Source organism: Haemorhous mexicanus, chromosome 10 (assembly GCF_027477595.1).
Source record: "Haemorhous mexicanus isolate bHaeMex1 chromosome 10, bHaeMex1.pri, whole genome shotgun sequence".
Classification (NCBI taxonomy): domain Eukaryota; kingdom Metazoa; phylum Chordata; class Aves; order Passeriformes; family Fringillidae; genus Haemorhous; species Haemorhous mexicanus.
Window position 1 is genome coordinate 12160197 of NC_082350.1, and position 20472 is coordinate 12180668.

Here is a 20472-nt window from a genome sequence, read left to right on the forward strand (position 1 = left end):
ATTTCCTTATATATCATTCCTTTGATTTTTCTAAAGTGTGCATCATGTGTGCAGAGGTTTTGTGTAGAAAGATCGGTGCATTGTCTGGATGAGATGAAATCCGTATTGTTTTCTTAGTAATTTTGAAGTAACTTTTTACTCCTTTTTCATCAGCTGTAAATTTTCACTTATCAAGCTGGAGCTGTACATTTAATAAAGTTGTTACCAAAAGCCAAACAATAAGAAAACTAAATGAAAATTAAAGACTTTTTTTTAAGTATGAAGCTTCTATTTTCTCTCAGGTCCTAAAGCCAGTCCTAAGTGTGGCAGAACAGGAGAATCCTGATGAGGAAGCAGTTGGACTGAGTTTTACATCTTCACTATCTTGCACCCAATATAGCAATACTAAGGGATACATCCATCCAGTTTCTATTATATAATGGAATAATGGAGACTGAAGGGAATTAAGTTCTTGGATTTGAAGCCATTGGCCTCTGCCTATTTACTGGTTTGCATTGTTGGGACAAGACTTGATTTACTTGGTGTCTATTCCCAGTCCAAGATGATGACAGAGCTTTGTACAGGATTTGAGTTCTGGTGATGCTCTCATTCAGTAGAGGCGACTAGTGGAGACTAACGTAGTCTATACTGTAAGAATAAATGATCTCTTATTAAATTATAGAATCCTCAAGTACTGTATTTACCTGCCAGACACTTGGTACCTTACTCCATAAAGGCCACTATTTCATGTTTTATAAACTGTTGCTGTAAGTGTCCAGAATTACTTCAGAGTTGCTTTGAGGAAATTTTCATGGGCAACCCTCTGATGCTGTGATGAGCAGGGCCGTAGTTACTGTAGCAGCTGGGAGAAAACCGATTTAAGGGCAGACGCAGGAGCTGCTGCAGCGCGCTCTCCTTCACAGGCAGCCTGCAGCCCCTGCCCGGCTCTCGGGAGGGCAGGGCCGCACTCGGAGCAGCGGCGGCTCCGCCGGGCCGCGGCCCCCGCGCTCCGCCCGCCTGCGCTGCCCCGGCGGCGGGCCCGGAGCCTGCGCACTGCGACGGGGAGCGGCCGCCCGGCCCTGCCCTGCCTTGCCAGCCCCGCCCGGCCCTGCCCTGCCCGCCCGCCAGGCGTGACCGGGCCGGGGCCGCTGCCCCGCTCGCCAGCGGTGCCGAGGGGCAGCGGTGGCTCCGCGACACCGCCCCGCCCGGGTCCGCATGGGCCTGGCGGAGCCATGGCCGCCCTGTACCAGAGTGCGGACCCGTCCGCCTCGGCCTCGCCCAACAAGCTGCTGGCGCTGAAGGATGTGCGGCAGGTGAAGGAGGAGACTACGCTGGACGAGAAGCTTTTCCTGCTGGCCTGCGACAAAGGTACTCGCCCCGCTGCCCGGCCTGGCCCGGCCCGGCCCCCCTCGAGGTCTCGGCCTTTCGCTCCGAGGACCGGAGCCGTGGCCGGGTGTCAGCCCTGCGCTGCCTCCCCTCGCCCGCGGTGCGGTCCCGCCGTGCGGCTGCCGTGGGCCACCGGGGTCCGGGCCCGCCCCTCCCGCTGGCCCCTGAGCGGGAAGGGAGACGCGAGGCTGGCTCCTCCGCGTTCGTGAGGGCGTTCGGTTGTGTCAGAGGAATCTGGGAGGTGTTCGCTGTTAAAAGAGTCTCTGAGTAGAGAGGTGCTGTAAAACTGGCGCTTATCTATACATCCCCAGGATGAGCGAGACCAGCATGCCGCGATTTGCACCACTGGTGGCGGATGAGAAGAGATTTGTCTTTCTAAAATACGCTGCTTGCTTTAAGCCTATATTTAGTTACTTTTGAGTCGAAACGTGGCCTTAAATCAAGCTGATCTTAAAAGGTCTGAAACGTCGGACTTCGGGGTATGCTTTTAATGATGTGCTGCACGGCTCTGCATGCTTGGGGCATCAGCAGCGCTGCAGGAGCTGCGGTGTTTGCTGCGTGCTCGGCCGAGCTTAGGTGAGCTCTCAGCCCCAGGGCTGCTTCTACAGGGGCGTTTGCCAGCGAGCTCAGCAGTTTTACTCTGGGACTCTCGGTGGTGCGATGCCTTGCATCTGCACAGCCCGTGCACTCTGTCCTTAACATCAGAGGAAGCCATGGCTTTCTCTCTTTAACTGTAAACAGAGATTCAGGGAGCTAAAAGGCTGCATAACAAGAAAAGTAACAAAACCCAGTTGTCTGTATAACAATTGGTTCAGTACTCTTAGTATGTATTTTACTGTATTCTGCATATACTTCTCTAAGTATTCTTCACTGAGATCTGTCTTGGTCGCGGTCTTCTGTGTTGTAAAGTAATTTGTTACCGTAGTGACAGTTTTGGAAAGCACCCATGCTTTTATGTGTGTTTGTTTTTAGGACTGAACTAAAGGGGTGGATTGAAGTACATATCCAGTGCTTTCCTAAAGAGAGATTTCCTGAAACATCTTTAGTTTTCTCCCTGATGAGAGAATGCTTATCTACCTTGACTTCTTACTTGTCTGATACACTCAGTTACTGTTGTCAGCTATGGAATAGTGCCTTGTTTCATGGTAGCTGGTACTTAAAATGATCTCATGCTTTTATTGCTTTATGATATGAAGTGATATCCCTGCCTTACTTCTGCAGGTGACTATTACATGGTTAAGAAACTCTTAGAGGAAAACAGCTCGGGTGAAATGAACATCAATTGTGTGGATGTGCTTGGACGAAATGCTGTTACTATAACTATTGAAAATGAAAACTTGGACATACTACAGCTGCTTTTGGATTATGGCTGCCAGGTATCCAACACACGTTTTTAAAAATGTTCAGTGTAGTCATATGTTTTCTTGGTTGATCTGTCAGAATTTGGAGATAAATGCAGTCTGCCTTTTAGGCAGTAAGTTTCCAGTAAATTGGAAAAAGTAATTGTGAAAGTGGTTTCTTGTCACAAGTTGATTTTTCTAGTGGAATTTTATTGGCATGGCAAATGTGTAAGTAACACTTTCTATGATGTTAGCAAGTTTGAGTTTTATTTTAAATGTTACTCCTGCTGCTGAGATAATGCATGTATTATCCTCAGGAAAAAAAAGTACATGGTTTGAGTGCCTTATATTAAAAAAGTCTAAAGTGCAAAAATCCTTTTGGCTGTACAGTATATTAACTTTTTAAATGGTAACACAGAAAAATTCACATTATATTAGTTGATTTTAAGTCAAGGCAAACATGCATTTCTGTGCTGCTTTCTTGTTAGACTTGATCTGTGCTTGACGGCAGGGCAGTTTCCTACCAACAAGACTTCCATAGATGTATGCAGCATCTCTGCTACTGGTGGGAGAGGTGAAGCTATGATGGATTAAATATGTAAGACAAGGAAAAGGAGCATCTTTTGTTACATCCTTTGATATTGGGCATGAAGAAAAACCACAAGCTTTTCTGTACCTGAATTAGTGGCAGTAATAAAAGCTGTGTCTTTTTCTTTTATTTTTTTTAAGTAAAAATCCAAAATTTTGGAACTTAATCAAGAAGAATAATATCATTTGTTGGGAAAATGAAAAGCTTCTTATCTCAGTGTAATAGGAGGTGCAGAAGTGGTTGGTTACCAGCCAAGATGGAAAAAGCTCATTTTCCTAGCTGTACCCCAGAATTACAAATGCAAGGCTGAAGTATCCCATATGCCTAAGCTGTGTTATACTACCACTTACTTTTAATCTAATAGACCTGGTAAACTGGGTCTTTAAGTTTAATTTTTTAAGTCTTCTGCATCATCTTTGCTGGAAAGTAATTTATTCAATTGATTCCTCTTCTGTTGGTGCAGTGATGCAAATTGTCACTAATGCTGTGTGAACTCCTGCAATGACAACCTGAATTTGTATCCTGATCATAAGCCTGGTGATAATACAGAACATCATTTTAATACTTGGAAATTAAATTTTTAAAATGTATTTTAAAAATGCAGTTTGGCTTCAGTTTGTCTCTTTGTGCTGTTTGAGTTACTGCTGTTTTCACATACGATTTGTTTTCTTTATGTAGTCCTCGGATGCACTTTTGGTGGCTATTGACTCAGAAGTGGTGGGAGCTGTTGACATTCTACTTAATCACCGACCTAAACGATCCTCCAGGCCAACCATTGTGGTTAAGTGTTGTTACTCCTTGAGTTTTGGTTGGGGCTGTGAAGGCTGTTGCTTTTTTGAGTATCTGTAGTGTTTAAAACAAGGTTCCTAAATTCTGCTTCTGTAAGGTGATCAAATCTAGACACCAGGGATTATTTTTATAAGCTCTTTTGTCTTGAAAGATGACATACCTGATTTTGCTTTATCACATATGGAATCCAGTGGTTTTATACCTTGTATAAAACACATGCCTAGTTCAGAAGAGAAAAAACCTAGTGGTTATAGATCTTTTCTAGTAGTTTGCTTGCAAGGTAGTTAGTAGCCTCGACTTATAAAGTGTTTATTCATGTGTTGAAGCTTCATAGATTTTCAGAGCAAATCTATAAACATCAGACCTTCACCTTGAAATTAAGCAATTGAAGCTTGCCTTGTCAATATTTTAGTTCCAAAAACTTGTGAAAACACAAAGTGGAGGTGGAGGCAGGGAAGGAATAAGGTGTGTAACAGAGTATGGCACATTCAGGATATTTTTTCTGCACTTCAGTAGTAAATACAATCTTTTCACAGACTAGAGCAAAATAACAATTTCTAATATCCCATGTATATTGGAAAAATAGGCAGTATTTCTGTATAAATAAAGCAGAAAAGTATCTGGGTCTGCTATTCTTTTTTAGTATTTATCTGACAGGTGTTTGAATGTTGTTACATATTTTTCTTTCTGTTCATGTTATGAAACTCTGGAAAGTATTTTGAAGGAGAAATTCTTGATTGAACAGTCAAAAACCCCCTTACATGTAGTAGAACTGTAGGTAATAAATTTAGATACTTCCTACATTTTATTCCAGAAATTAATGGAACGCATTCAGAACCCAGAGTACTCAACAACCATGGATGTGGCACCAGTAATTTTAGCTGCTCATCGTAACAACTATGAAATTCTCACCATGCTGTTGAAGCAAGACATATCATTACCCAAACCTCATGCTGTGGGCTGTGAGTGCACACTGTGCACTGCCAAGAACAAAAAAGATAGTCTGCGACATTCCAGGTAACACTGCTTAGAAGTCATGAGCCACAAGAAAAAGATTCTTCATTCTCTGGCATTGCCTGGGTCGCATTCACTATGTTTCCCTTTTCTTTCTAAGGTGAAGTTTATGAGTGGATTCCTTTAGTAAAATGTAGCTCTTATTGTGAGAGGTGGTAGTTCTTGGGCATGAGTTCTGCCTGAAAAGGCTGGTGGGAGGCAGTGGCTTTTTTCCATTTTGATTTTATACCTTTAGTCACTGTGCATAGTCACTGTATGCCTTTCCTTTCTAGCAGGTGTGTCTCAAACATTCTAGCTGCCTTTGGCTTGGGAACATAAGGACTATGCAGATAAATTTTTTCTGAAAAGTTATTTGAGTTTTTGGTGTTGAGCTACCACAGGCACGTTCTGGTATCCATCCTATTCCCTATATCATTAACTTCAGTATGAGATAAGATGTCAGGGTATCCAAAGCAGACAAACAATAGAAATATTTGAGGTAGCAGCTCTTAATTTAATCTAGAACTTCTGCTGAGGTACTGGTAACAGTGGCAGTAGTGAGGAAAAGAAGAAGGAACCAGTTTGGCCGATTTTGGATACTTAGGGGTTCTAAATATGTCATGTATCTTTCAGACATAATGCAGTTAATGCTTGTAGTGTCTGATTTTAAAAAACCAAATTGTTTTGTCTTTCAGCTGGACATTTTAGGCAAACCTTTGGAACAGGTTCTGGTTTGAAGCTGATAATGAAATAAAACATCTTTGTTTTGTTTGTTGTTCCTTTGTCACAGGTTTCGTCTTGACATTTATCGGTGTTTGGCCAGTCCTGCCTTGATAATGTTGACAGAGGAGGATCCAATCCTAAGAGCTTTTGAACTTAGTGCAGACTTGAAAGAATTAAGCCTCGTTGAGGTTGAGTTCAGGTAAGAATTGAAAACACAAATCAGTTTTAATATTTTTATGTAATTACAGGTGTAGAAATATGTTTGCATTAGAAAAAGTTTATTCTTAATTTTTTTGTAAGTGAAGTGTTTAAACTGATAATTAGACATAATAAGTTACATAATTTATGCCTCCTTAGTAGTCATTTTGACAGTTTAATTACTTTAAATCCTTTTAGGTGTAGACATTTTAATATGTGTAGTTGCACCAACAGCTCAAATTTCAATTCTACTCTGCAAAAATAAACAGAAATTGTGCTAAATGCTGGCTTACTTGGAAATTATACACCTATTAATTATATCAATATCTCATTAGTAGTCTGCACTTTTTTTCTGTTTCGGGGTAGAAATATGCAATATCTTGTTTATACTGATCTGACTCCTGTTGGGGGTTGTTTTGGGTGTCGTTTCCTAGTTTTGCTCATTATAAGACTTTGAAGAGCACATATGTGTATATATTTAAAATATACATGTGTATGTAGAAGACTTCATGCTGAAAATGCTCTGTATGATGAACAAACAGTGTAATTTCATGTTTAAGCAATGCAGATTTTTAATATTTTGTAACATACCAGCACAAAAGCTTTCCAACAATGTGAAAGCAAGTGTTTATATAAGGTAAAATTCTACTTTCCTAAATACATGAATTTTCTAAAAATGTGAATTTTCTGCATCTTAGCTGCCTATCTTTCTTAATAAGAGTTCAATTGTTACATTTTTGTGATACAACGTGGCATTAAAATGGACTGTGTGCAAGGTGAGACAAGGAAATCATACAGTTTCTTTTCAAGTGTTTAATATACATGAAAAGAATAGTGAATAGACTTTAGTTTTCAGGTGACAAAAATAAAGCAAAACCCCAAACAATTTCAGGTCCAATTAGAAAGTCCAAGTGATTACCTACTAGTGCCATATTTTGTGACAAATACACTTTCTCATGTCCTGGAAATAACTTTAATCTTTAACTCTCTATGGAGCTCATGACATAAGAATTTGTAAGTGTGTGTGCCAGATTTACTCTAGTGATCTTGCAAGCTAAAGAGAAATGGAATTGTCATGTTACATGGTGAAAACTACTCAGAGTTGTCTTAGGAATGCTTGGACCTTGACATAGGACTTCTGGGGTGGTTTCTTATAATTTATCTCAACATAACATACAATCCCAGCCAAAAAGGGCTGGTTTGTGCTTGAATGGAAAATGCAGGCCCAGGGTAATAGTACATACTGCTTCTGTGTGTTTCAGAAATGATTATGAGGAGCTCGCTCAGCAGTGCAAAACCTTTGCTAAAGATTTACTTGCACAAGCACGGAATTCCCGGGAGCTGGAAGTGATTCTGAATCACACGTCCAGTGATGAACATGTAGACAAGCGAGGATTGTTGGAGGAGAGGATGAACTTAAGCCGCTTAAAACTTGCAATCAAGTATAACCAAAAAGAGGTTTGTCTTTGCAGTAACTCGACAGACTTTCCATATCGTGTTTTGCTAGTAATTAATTACTTTGTTGTTCTGCCTCTGGACACAGAAGTGGAAATAAACATGCAGGAGTTATAGAAGAGATGGTAATACACAGGTATCAGTATGTGAAACAGGGATGCTGCAAGATACTGAGGCATTCTTCACTGTTCACTGTGGAGATGAATGTAGTATTTTCTGTATTGAAGTATAGGCCACGGCTTTTTTATTAACAGCTCTGGTAGTGGTAATTATTTATTCAGTTCCTCATTAAATCCTTGCCTAGAGAGGCATGGATCCTTAGGTGCCAAACATGATTTATCATCCTCTCACTGGTCATTAACTGTTCAGCTTTGTCTCAGGCCTTGCCTGTGCTGTTCAGTAATTAGGTTGGACCTGTGCTGGTATAACTGAATAGCCCCTCTGTTCCAGAATAGCAGCACTTTTTATGCCATCAATATGCAACTTCCTCCATGCAGTAGGTTATTCTAATTTTTGTCCCTTCATAAATTATAACTCTAGTTTTCTGTGCTGGAATGCAAATGGATATTTGTGGGATTCTAGTACAAGGACCAAGGACAGAGTGGAAGTTTCCTTTTCAAGCAAAATCCATTTTTAGTTAGCATTTGCGAAAGGAATTACGTAATTCTGTCTGTTCTACTTGTCTAGGCTTAAACTGTTTGTGAAACTGTTGAAATACATAGCATTTGAAAGTCATAAGCTGTGGTTCTAGAATGCCCTGCAACCAGCATTACACATTTCTGGCCTGCATTCATCAAGCACACTGAAGTATTTTGGTGCTCCTCTGGGTTTGAGCATAGCTTGCTTTTACTACAGGGCTTGGAAAATAACAACTTTTTTGTGCAGTATACATATAGTTACATTAAAATTAATTTTAATGATGCAACTTAGTAATGTGTGTGAACCTGAGAGTGATTCCTTGTTTGTTTCTCCCCCTCCTTCCCCCCAGTTTGTTGCCCAGTCCAACTGCCAGCAGTTTCTCAACACGGTGTGGTTTGGGCAGATGGCCGGCTATCGGCGCAAGCACACCTGCAAGAAGATCCTGACTGTTCTGATGGTTGGCATTTTCTGGCCAGTTCTGTCCCTCTGTTACTTGTTAGCTCCTAAATCTCGAGTAGGTCGAATAATTCACACTCCTTTTATGAAGTTTATTATTCATGGAGCTTCATATTTCACATTTCTGTTATTACTTAATTTGTACTCACTTGTCTACAATGAGAATAAGAAGAATACAATGGGACCAGCCCTTGAGAGAATAGACTATCTTCTGATAATATGGCTTATTGGTAGGTATGATTTCAGTGGATTGGATGTCAGTTGCTAAATATATAAAAAACATACGCTAGATATATTAAAAAATGCCAGTTTAGTGGTACATCAGCAATAAGTAATAATGCAGTCTTCCATGACCAGTTCTATAATGCTTGGTTGGAAAAGGAGTTAGTAACAAAATTTGGACTTGCTGCATAGTTGGTATGTGGTTTAAAGATAGAAGTATATGTTCTGTGTGTTTATGTATGCATACTGCATGTTACTAAGAGATTGGAGGTGTGCATTTACCTCATGCTTGTTTCAAAATGCAAAAACAAGTATTATTTTCCCATGTTAGGATTTTCTAGTTCTGTATGTCATTGTCACCAGATATCATAACTGTACCAGAAAGGCTGCATGTCACTTCTGGTTGATGCAGCAGAGGGAGCACAGGTATAATTTTTGTTGAGTTCTCAAGAACTTTTAGTTGAAAGTTCATAATCTGAACCTTGGTCTGGCATGCATTTATATATACATTAAAATATACCTTTCTTAATGTAAGGTAATTAGATATGTATCATTTGTTTCACTGGACTTACGAAAAGCAGTGATATGGTAAAAAACAACAGAGTTTTTATTTAAGTAATAAATGGTGATTTTTTTGATATTTTAGGGTAAGAGGATTTTTGTGTAATGGTGATTCCTTTCACAATTGAGCTGTATTAAAACTGTGGAGCAGTTCTTGCAGATTTTGGAAGTATGTAGTATCCCACACACAAACACAGGCAGGTCGTAAAAGAAACTTGAAAACTTCAAATTTTGAGTATAAGTCAGATTCCTCCATGGCTTTGAAATTAAATATTATAATTTTATGAATTCTTTTGCTGACAAAGTGTGGCATTAGGTGGTCTTGGTAATTTTAATTAAAGGCTATAGAAATATATTTTTTCTGCATGTAATATTGTAATGTGGATTTCAAGTAGGATTTAAAAATTATATCTAAGCAAACACAGTCATTAAAATGGGGTTATTTTTCACGTCATTGAATCTCAAGCTTTTAAGTAGTAATTGCATCTATAGCTGAGATGCTTATTTGTAATGACATTATACTGATTCCTTGAAAATAGTCTAAGTTGATTAAGAACATATTTAGAAAATATTCTGCAAAATCAACTGGAATGAAAAGAATCAAGTAACAAGGGTTCATTTACATGATTGAATTCCAGAATCCCATTAAAATACTCCCTAAAAATCATTGTCAAAATGGCGACAGCAGAATTTGTAACACTTTGAGTTAGTAACAAGTTTTGTGTTGTTCTGGATGGACTTTCAAAATCACGAATACAGATGTCTTCCATGGGAAAATAAAGCAACAGAACTCCAGTTCTTCTGTGTGTAAATATAATTTTCTTATCCATTTCCTTTTACTAATTCTGTAACAAATTCAATGTAAAATACATAGTGATCATGTGTAAAGTAATACATGTTCGGTGCAATGGCTTCACTTCCCTGGGTTTTATTTTTTCCCTGCAGGAATGGTGTGGTCAGATGTTAAGAGGCTCTGGTATGATGGTTTAGAAGATTTTTTAGAAGAGTCCCGCAATCAGCTTAGTTTTGTCATGAATTCCCTGTATTTGGCAACTTTTGCCCTCAAAGTAGTTGCCCATAACAAGGTGAGCACCAATCTTCATAGGCCAAAGCTCCTCTTGGGCTGACTGAACAGGTGTGCTTTTAGGACATTGCTGCAAAATACCTGGAGATGTGTTACACGTGGTGTGCTAGAAGCAGGCTGCTGTGGTGCAGTGTACAACATCAGTAACAGCCATCTCATCAGACTGGGCACTTGAGCTTGCCTGACTCCATTCAATACTATGCAATACTAGGCTAATAGCATTCTCTGAGTTTGGATTTCCTAGTGCATCTTTGTTACAGAAAGTTTTATTTAGCTTTTGATTACATATACTCAGATGTCATAAGTGGTGGATTTTTAATTGGTTTTTGCTTGGTGGGGTATTTTGGTTGGGGCTTTCTTTGGTAGTAAGGATTAAAGTCCTGAGACCATAGAGGAGCCTTGTCTTGTCTCTATGAAAAGCCATCTGGATTTGATTGAAAATACGAGTTTTGAAAATGATCATTGCCATTCTGTTTCATGTGTTGTTAACCACACAGCACATGGCAAACTGCCAGACCAGTTGAATGTGAATATTACAGCAAAATCCAAGCCAGTGCAGTAGCACTATTATTGTGTCTTGAAAACTGCAAGTTGACAGCTGTCTGGGAGTTTGGAAAGAAATAAACTGCTTCATTTCTTCCCAATTTGGTGTTTGGCTCATTTTCCTATCCTAGCATTGATTCAGAGGCTGGTAATTGTTTGAAAAGGAAGGCTCAATTTCTTGGAAAAAAATTAGAGAGACAATGCCACATTGGGCTGCTTTCCCAGCCATTTGCTTTGCAACCAGCATGTCTCTAGTAGTAGTTCCTTTGCTGAGATAAGACCCAATATTGCCAATTTAAATTGTAACATTTTCAACATGCAGGACTCCTGTGCTATACAATAGGCATATAATGGGGGGTTTGCCCCTTTTATATGGCCAAATTTATTTTTATAGTTCATAAATCATATGGAAAACCAAGTAAAAATGTACCCGTGCAGTTGCAGTGTGCAGCAAAATACTTTTCCCTATTTCTTGCCATCTTTGTGCAGCAGACTTTTGGGTGTTACTGTAAAGCAGCTGGGAGTTCCTTGGGTTTTGAATGTCCATTTTGAGACAGCAGAAGCTGGTAATATAAATGCTGAATATTCTCAGCCAAACCAAAAGTTAGGAATCTGTGGATGTTCCCTGAATAAGTTGAATAGTAGTACTTAGTGGGTAATACATCAAGCAGCAGTTTACTTGTGACTCCCATTCTCTGTAGCCATTCATAAAATCTGTTGAAGAACCCCCAAATCATAAGTCTGTCCAAAACTGTTTAAGATCAGCTGTCACCACATTGCAGTTGCATGTGTACCTTGGTTTTCTTTGTAGCATCTCAATATTGTTTTTTACTGAGGCCTGTTATACAAGGCAGTGCACATGTTTATATAATAAACTTCCAAATTCCCCCTTTCAATAGGCCATGCAAAAGAGTGTAGAAGTGAAAGCAGAACAGAGGAATGAATGGTTTGAACAAGTGAGTGGCAGAGTTAGGTGTTGAATTTAAATTCTCTGGTTTCTGGCTCCCTCTGGAATGGCTTTTAAAACGCCTTTGTCTGAAAGAGGTATGACACCTATGAGTGACAGATGTTAATTTATTTTATGCTCTTGCCTGTTTTGGAAGTAGAAGTAGGGAGAGGTGCATGGGTACATTTCTGTATTTATAATGTTAGTGATCTCAGCTTGTCTTTTTTTATGTTGCAGTTTCATGATTATGCTGAAAGGAAGGACTGGGATGCATTCCATCCTACCCTAGTGGCAGAAGGTCTTTTTGCCTTTGCCAATGTTCTTAGTTACCTGCGTCTCTTCTTCATGTACACAACCAGCTCCATTCTGGGACCACTGCAGGTGACTATCATTACTGTTTGACAAAATAGTAAACATAATTTGCTATCGAGAGTCTTATTGAAAATAGGAAAAAATGTTAAAGTAAGAAAGTGAAAAGTAGAAAGAAGTAATACTGCGTTGAAGTTTGATTTTTCTTTTTTAATTAATCTCTTGTGTAAAACATACTGATTCAGATGGAAAAAGGTAAGAAAAAGAGTGAAAGACTTTGTGTAGTTCAGTTAAGATATTTTTCCATAACAGCTGTAACTATACTGTCTTTTTTGTTTTCATCTGTTCTAAGCATAACATTCCAGCTAAGTTTCTACAGTTTGGAAAGTATAAGGATTAGGTTCTTCCTGCAAAGTTTTATGCAAGTAATTTCCTTAGCTTCTTATTTCTAAAGAGATGATGAATAAGTGTGTAGCAAAGAAGAGTAATCAAAAGCCTTTTTGTTTATGTCTTTGATCTCATTAAAGTTGCACCTTGAGTTGTGCAAACTGCTTTTGTTTGAAAAATAGAAATCTGTCTCGAGTATTGAAATACTCACCTAATTATTGGCAGTTAGAAGGGAGAACAGGTTTCTTCTTACTTGGTATTTGTTGGAGCCTTCCACTAATGATGACAGTAAAACCTCCCACATTTTAATTATCTAATTTTCTGTTACACATTTTAAATGGAAATGTCCTTGCACACTTTGAAAAAAATACTGAAGTCTTGATGTTGCATTAAGCATTAGGGTTGTACAAATTGATTAAACACTGAAGTCTCTCCACATTTTAAAGAGATTCACTGTTTAATGTGCATGTTTATTTATGTACTAGATCTTTCACAAGTTTTTTATTAGGAGGCTGTGTTGTGAAATTTTCCAAGTAAATAAAAACAGTCAACAGTCACCTCATTCAGAGGCACACAGGAGCATACGTTATTGCTGCTGGCCAGTAGGGCTGGTGCAACAACTCTTACAGTATTTTCTGAAAGTAGGTCACAAAGTTCAGATGGTGGTAATCAAATATGGGATGGAAACCCAACAGTGGGGGGCAGGGGAAGGCAGCTACTGTGTTCTCTTGGCTCTTGGAGTTATTTTTAAGCCTTCAGTTTCTTGACTCATTGGCTAATAAAACCTGTAATAATCCAGATTTGTAAGTTGGCTCTGTGGGGTGGATTTTATTATTAACAGAAGGTAGAATACTACTTCCCTAGATGAGATAATTAGATTTCAAGTGCTTAGAAATTGTAAATACTTAGAGAGGAAAAGCATGAATATATGAAGAAAGCAACAGGCATTTGGGATGGGTTGTTACACTCTCTTCCAAACAAAATAGTTTTGGGCAGTTTTCCCTTTTTGTGCATTCCTCTTTCATCTACTTTGTCTCTCTCTTGGATGGAACCATGCGTTAAAGGGAAAATGTTTTGTTGTTGGGATTTGGGTTGGGTTTTTTTCATTGAAGGGTCAGATGTGATGAAACAGTTTGATGGGGAGTACAGTGATCCTCTGAGCAAACAGGCACAGAATTGGTGCAGAGCTCTGCCCACAGCTGCAGAATCTCCGTGACCATTACAAACTGTACGGACTCTGAACGTGCTGTGCTGCAGGAGGTACTTGGTGAGTTTCCAGCAGCAAAGGAGGGAGCAGGAATTCATCTCCCAGTAAAGCTGTACTTGCAAATCTGGCAATTGTGTTCCAGTTCTGGCCTGTGAGTTGGTACAGATTTTGATTCATATAGGACTGGGCCTTCCACACATTGATTTATATAGATTAGATCCAACCAATCCCACATTACATACATTTGCATTCTTTATAATGGTACACTGTTCTGAAGAAGTTTGTAGAAGACTAATTAAATTATATAAACAGTTTATGCTCTGTCTGTGTAAAAATTTGGGCTTTTATCAAAAGCAAATCAAGGTCTTTCCTGTGTTGGAAAAAATCACAAGCATATGATTGGGTTTTTTTAAAGGTGCTGTATTTCTAATGTTGCAAAGTTCTGTATAGGATATTTTGAATTGGAAACTAATGATCCATATTTACTGTCATACTTTGTATGCTTTATCCTTAAATTTCTGTGTGTCTACACACATTTATTTAAAATCATACATAAAATGTACTGTGAGCCAATTTTGTATTCTGCAGATGGGCTTTTGTATACTACTTTTTTTTAATTAGTGATAAATTATTCCAAACGTTTTGATTAATTCAGTGTTCTTCTAAATGTTTTCATAATTTTCTATGATGGCATTTATCTTCAAATCCTTTTCATTTACTGCTTTTGTCTGTTGACCTGTAAGTTCCTTACTACCCTTGGTATTGCAAATAAGTAACAAGGTGTACATCCTATTGCTTATGGTTACTTGAAGGATATTAATTTTCCAGGTGATGTTAAAATTACTTACATATTCTTTTTAATACCTAGAATTTTTCTCTGAAAAACAGTACAAGGTTATCTCCTAACCTTAAGGTCTGTTTAGCATATCAAAATTTAACTTAAATATTTAAAATGTAAGTAGACTTTTTTGTTGCTCAAAGGCTGAAGGAGACAATACAAATAAAAATAACTACATGTTTTACTAAAATTAGAAATAAATTTATTTCACAGATTTCAATGGGGCAGATGCTACAAGATTTTGGAAAATTTCTGGGCATGTTTCTTCTTGTCTTGTTCTCATTCACAATTGGATTGACCCAACTTTATGACAAAGGATTTACTGTAAATGAAGAAAAGGACTGTGCGGGCATTTTCTGTGAACAGCAGAGCAATGACACATTCCATTCGTGAGTTTGAGATCTTAAAATAACTGTATTGTTTTAGCCTTTAATCCCTAGTATTTAAACAGAACTGAATTACTGAATTTTTTCACTGATCTTGAATTTAAATTTAATACTTCTGGTGTTTCCCTGACCAGATTTTTCCCTTGCTTCTGTAGGTTTATTGGTACATGTTTTGCTCTCTTCTGGTACATATTCTCCCTGGCACATGTTGCAGTCTTTGTGACACGTTTTAGCTACGGTGAAGAATTACAGTCTTTTGTTGGTGCTGTTATTGTTGGGACCTACAACGTGGTGGTTGTGATAGTATTAACAAAACTCCTTGTGGCAATGCTTCACAAAAGTTTTCAGCTGATAGCAGTAAGTGGTGTCTGATTAATTACCAATTACCTGCATCTTTGGATTTTACACAAATGTCTTACTATGGTGTGTAAACTCATGGTCTATAGACCTCATGGATGAGCTCTTACTATGACCTCATATTTTTCCTTCAAATAAGAACTTTTTATTTGCTTTGATTTAAAAAAATGTAATTTCCATGTTGGATATGTATAGGGCTTTGGCCCACTGGCAATTGATGACTTTCTTGATACAATGGCTGTTCAAATACTGATTTTGATATGTGTGGTGCTTTGGCATTTGATCTGGGTATTGATCTATACCTACCTTCTGAATTTTATACTAGGAATTGAAGAAAGATGTACTTGTTTTAAATATTTAATATTAGAATATTCAAGCAAACCTATTAAAATACTCTGTAATCTATCTATTAAAATGCTATATAACCAAAATTAAATAATGGCCAGATTTTTCAGGTAAGAGCAAATTAAACTTTAAAAATAACCTATTAGTATTTCTGTTTCTTTTCTCTGTTAATGTTTCTGATGTTTTAGAATCATGAAGATAAGGAGTGGAAGTTTGCTCGTGCCAAGCTTTGGCTTAGCTACTTCGATGATAAATGCACACTCCCTCCACCTTTTAACGTTATACCCTCTCCCAAGACAATTTGTTACCTTTTCAACAGTCTCAGTAAATGGATCTGCTCTCATACATCGAGTGGCAAAGTGAAACGTCAGAACAGCCTCAAGGTGAGGAATGATTGGGCAAGCTCTGAGCTCTGAGCTCTGCAGCTGGAAAGGTGCTGCTTGCTGAAATGAAAACACAGATTGCTGCATGAAGCTGCCTGTCAGAAGGTGAATGCTACTAAGAGAAATAGGAACTGCAGAATAATGGGTGTTGCATCCAAGATAAATAAGTGTTACTTACTTCTACTTAAGTAAGGTTTTATTAAATTTCTGGTTTGGAAATTTTAACCCACTTCCCTCCAACTCCCAATTCTCCCAGAAATAGTCTGAAAAAAAAATGCTTTGATTGAATGAAAACACACAGAAACCTCAAGGAAGTATGTGCTAATCTCAAAAACGGTGAGGTTGGAATATTCTTTGGAGAAGGTAATTGGTTTTAAACATATTACAGAAGTGTCAGAATAAATAACTAAAAAAGATCACTGAAGCCTCTCATTGTTAGGGAAGGGATTTTTTGTTTGTTTATTTTATAAACATTTTTTTTACCCTGCAATTTTGCATACTAATTTTGCACCTTTTTGCTGATGAAAATAGCACTAGATAAACAAATTCAAGCACTTTATGGAATTTGTACTGAGAGACATTCAGGGTTATGGAAGTCTTGATTGCTCACAGAATAATTATCAAGCCAGGTAGATAAAAATTTTCAGTTTTGCTGGTACAGAAGATCGTAATTTAGTTTGGATTTTGTGGACAATTTCTATGCACTGTATATTTGTGCACATCAGGATGTATTTAAAAAATAGCTTTGTTCTTTTGTTCATGTTTCTTCTCTGTAGAATTGTATACAGGCTTTAGGGCTCAAAAATCACTTCCATGGTAAATACGTTCTGTTTGTTTAAAGGAATGGAGAAATCTGAAGCAGAAGAGAGATGAGAATTACCAAAAGGTGATGTGTTGCTTAGTCCACCGTTACTTGACCTCCATGAGACAGAAGATGCAGAGTACGGATCAGGCCACTGTGGAGAACCTCAATGAACTGCGACAGGACTTGTCAAAGTTCCGCAACGAAATGAGAGACCTGCTTGGCTTTCGAACTTCCAAGTATGCTATGTTTTATCCAAGAAACTAAGACCTAACTTTTAAACAAAAGGTGTGTGCTTTTAAATACCCATAGGTGAAAGTGTTGACCTAATTCTGTTGCCAGATCATATAGGCAAGATTATTGCACAAAAATACATTGGAAAATGCATTTGTGTGAGTTGCAGCTTGGTGCCCAAGTGGTCAAAGTGAATGCAAAAACAGATACACTAATTTTCTTAACCTCTTAATCTTGGTGTGTATATAAAATTTGTGTATAGGAGTTTTTTAAATGTTCCTCAGATTGACTGTGGCTGTCAGGTGTTAGAGCTTCAGAACTAGCACAACGTGTTTCTTTCTTCTATTTTTGCTGTTTGTTCTTTTTTTGATACTTGTTTTTCAAGTTGTGGGAGAAGATAGGCTTTTTAAAATGAAAATCCAGCCTGTTTATTTTTAATAGAAAAGTCAGATAAAGAATAATAGAAAATTTCCAGCACAGTTGGAAATGATGTATGACTGTAGGTTACAGTGCTTGTGAAGACTGTATGGCTCTGAAAGAGGCAGTTCTAGTTTTGTACGATAACACTGACTGTAAACTAACATTTCTAGAATACATCAAAGCAAATCATCGAGACTTTTCACTTTTGTGGGTACATTGACATTTTGAACACAAAATAGACCAACCATTTCTTGAATGTTTATGGTTATGTGTAAGACAATCACACCCTGCTTGGATTTTTCAGCAGTGCCTCAATAGTATGTTTTAATATACTTGTTAGGATTGGGAATAGAATTTAAAAATTAATCTGTGAACATTTAATGTTTAGTATCTTGGGTTTTTAAAATCTAGATAAATTTTGTGAATTCTTAAAACCTGTGATATCATGAAAATGAGGTGAAGCACATGAGTGCTATCTTTTGCAGTGCTGAACAATTCCTGTACACCATTCTACTCTTCTTTCTGTGAGGTCATTGAGTCTTGTCATTGGAGAGATGTACTTTAGAAGGGTCTGCTTGACACAGGTTTTACATATCCTACTTTTAAATTTGGTTTGCTTTTTTCTTGTTTTTTACCAGAATTGTTGCCAAGCTAGACTTTTTTTTTATGTCAGGTATAATGTTTTCTGAAAATAGTTTATCTGACTTTGCTTACAATGGACAGAAAGGGCTTTGTGGATTTTCTGTGCTAGAGGGTCCTTTATGGCTTTATATGCTTATATATAGTTCAAGCTGACAAACTGTAACTGAGAAATGTGAGATTCCTGTATTTTTAATTACAAATTATTGTATTTATGACAGCTAAAGGATTGATGGACAGTTTTGCTGTTATGGTGCTCTTCTGAAATGGTCATGTGTCCAGAAGGCGCAGGTAGCCATTGTGGTCTTTGACTGCAGTTGATTTTGGGAGATTGACAGAGTGGGGGCTTACATGAATGTTTACTTTTTTGAAGGAATTCTTATAAAACTCTTTCTTGTAAAGGTAATATATTTTCCATACTATAAAATTGTCTATTTCTGAGCTAAGTTTTAATGCTCTGCTTTCAGAAGTGTTAGAGTATAGAGGGATTCTGATCTGTGTTGGCTTTTCATGGGAATAGGAAGTTAACCTCCTGGTTCAAAGCAAAGAGGATCTCTGAGTTTTGTGTTTGAACTGAGATCTCATGTTTAATAATGCACCAACATAAAAACTGTGTATGTTATGTATATTCAAGAAAGGAAGCAAATAAAAGCTCTTCGAAAAATACAGTTGTATTAATATTTGTTATATTGCAAACACATTGCATCAGTTACCACACTGAAAGTATTTTTTTTGTCATGTTGAGGTAATAAGGAAGGTAGCTGGTGTCAATGTGTTACTGCCTTTTTCCTTCTGGACCCGTCCTGTTTGGTTCAGTGAAATGGCTTCATGCAGCGCCATGAAGTGATGCTGGTTCCAGACCAGCTGGGTTGGATCCTAGATGCACCATCAGCTGTTTTGCACTGGCATGGTTAGTTCTGGAAACCTGGGGGTGTTGACAGTGAATGAAGGAGCTAACAGAGTTATTTCTGAGTGCTTTTCATACATTGAGCAGAGTCCATCAGAGCTAGCTTGGTCAGTGTCTTTGGTGCTGTGTTCTACTACAGTGTCGATGGCCTTAGGAAGAACTGTTGCACTTCAAGGCCCTCAGAGGTTTTGGACTGGGAGTTCAGGAGTTTTTACTTGTCACTGAAATACAAATCTGCAGAATGAGAGAGACAGAAAGAAGTTTGTCCTCTGCCATACCTCAGTTATATCACATTATACATCTCTGTTTTATTTGAAAGCTGCTGTGCTCTTCCAGGCTTTGTGGCTACTAATCAGTACCAAGTGCTCAGTACTCAATTTTTTCTCATCATTTAGATTTTTCTAGTTCACATGTGTTAAACGTGCTATTGCTTTCTCATTTGACAGTTTAATACAGGCTGTTCCAAGGCCTCCCTTATGCACACTCACACAATAGTTCTAGACAGGCACAGAAACAAAATTTTACATACAAAAAAAATTTGGGGAAACGAGCTTACTTGGCTATAGGATTCAGAGTTTCCTTGTACAAATATTTCTGCAAGTCATGAAAGGACTAAGAGTTTTTGAGATAACTGGAAAAGATTTTTTTCTTCCCTTTCATATTAATGTTGGTTTTGTCTTGGAGCTAGCTTTGCCTTGATAAATGAAAAATGGAGATGAAAATTTTCATGCGTGCATTTGGAGCAGGAAGGTCAAAATCAATGATGACTGAAAGCTTACTTTACACTCTTGCTGAACTATGGTCTTGTTATTTCTGTAGAAATTATTTCAGAAATCGTGATTAGATAATTTTGAATCTGTTTGGTTGCAAGTTGGATTTCAAATTTTTTAAAGTTTACAGTTGCTACAAACTGGGTTTAAAAACTTGTAACAGTTGTTGCCTGTGTTTTGTAAGCAACTCTTACTTGAGAAAACTGGCACTGCTCCATGTTCCTCTGTTCCCCGTTTCAGGCCTACTGCTACCAGTGCATTGACTGGGGAAAGGAACTGGTGTAAAGGGAGCATTGAGAAGAGCAGGCAGGAGCTCTCTCTACCTTCCATTTGGCAGATGATGAGGAAGCTGCCAGTCCTTTCTTGCCTCACTGAAAAAAGCTGCGTGACAGATGGGCATGTCATCATAAATAAAAATAGATTGTTGTAGTTCAAGACAGCTCGGAGCATGATTCCCACATTGCTTTTCCCCAGGCTGCTGCCAAGAAATGCAGAGAGCACTGTGCATAAAATCCCTTACTCTGCATAGGAATTAATGCTGGAAAATTAAAATTCCGATTTAAAAGTTTTAAAATTACAAAACTA

General features: G+C 38.1%; 1 protein-coding gene across 1 annotated transcript; it reads left to right on the top strand.

Moving 5' to 3' along the window:
- Window positions 1-1089: 1089 nt before the first annotated feature.
- On the top strand, window positions 1090-18874 carry TRPC1 (transient receptor potential cation channel subfamily C member 1). Its single transcript, XM_059855385.1, has 13 exons — window positions 1090-1347; window positions 2587-2741; window positions 3973-4074; window positions 4898-5100; window positions 5867-5998; window positions 7260-7455; window positions 8441-8777; window positions 10276-10415; window positions 12141-12284; window positions 14858-15033; window positions 15186-15387; window positions 15921-16115; window positions 16957-18874. Exons 1-13 carry the CDS (start codon window positions 1212-1214, stop codon window positions 17182-17184), a joined length of 2346 nt encoding a protein of 781 aa, XP_059711368.1. The 5' UTR covers window positions 1090-1211; the 3' UTR covers window positions 17185-18874.
- Window positions 18875-20472: the final 1598 nt, after the last annotated feature.

Coding starts and splice junctions, on each gene's coding strand:
- TRPC1 (XM_059855385.1), top strand. CDS start 1,212: ATGGCCGCCCTGTACCAGAGTGCGGACCCGTCCGCCTCGGCCTCGCCC. Junction 5,999..7,259: donor CTCGTTGAGGTTGAGTTCAG/GTAAGAATTGAA, acceptor TGTGTGTTTCAG/AAATGATTATGAGGAGCTCG. Junction 8,778..10,275: donor TCTGATAATATGGCTTATTG/GTAGGTATGATT, acceptor TTTTCCCTGCAG/GAATGGTGTGGTCAGATGTT.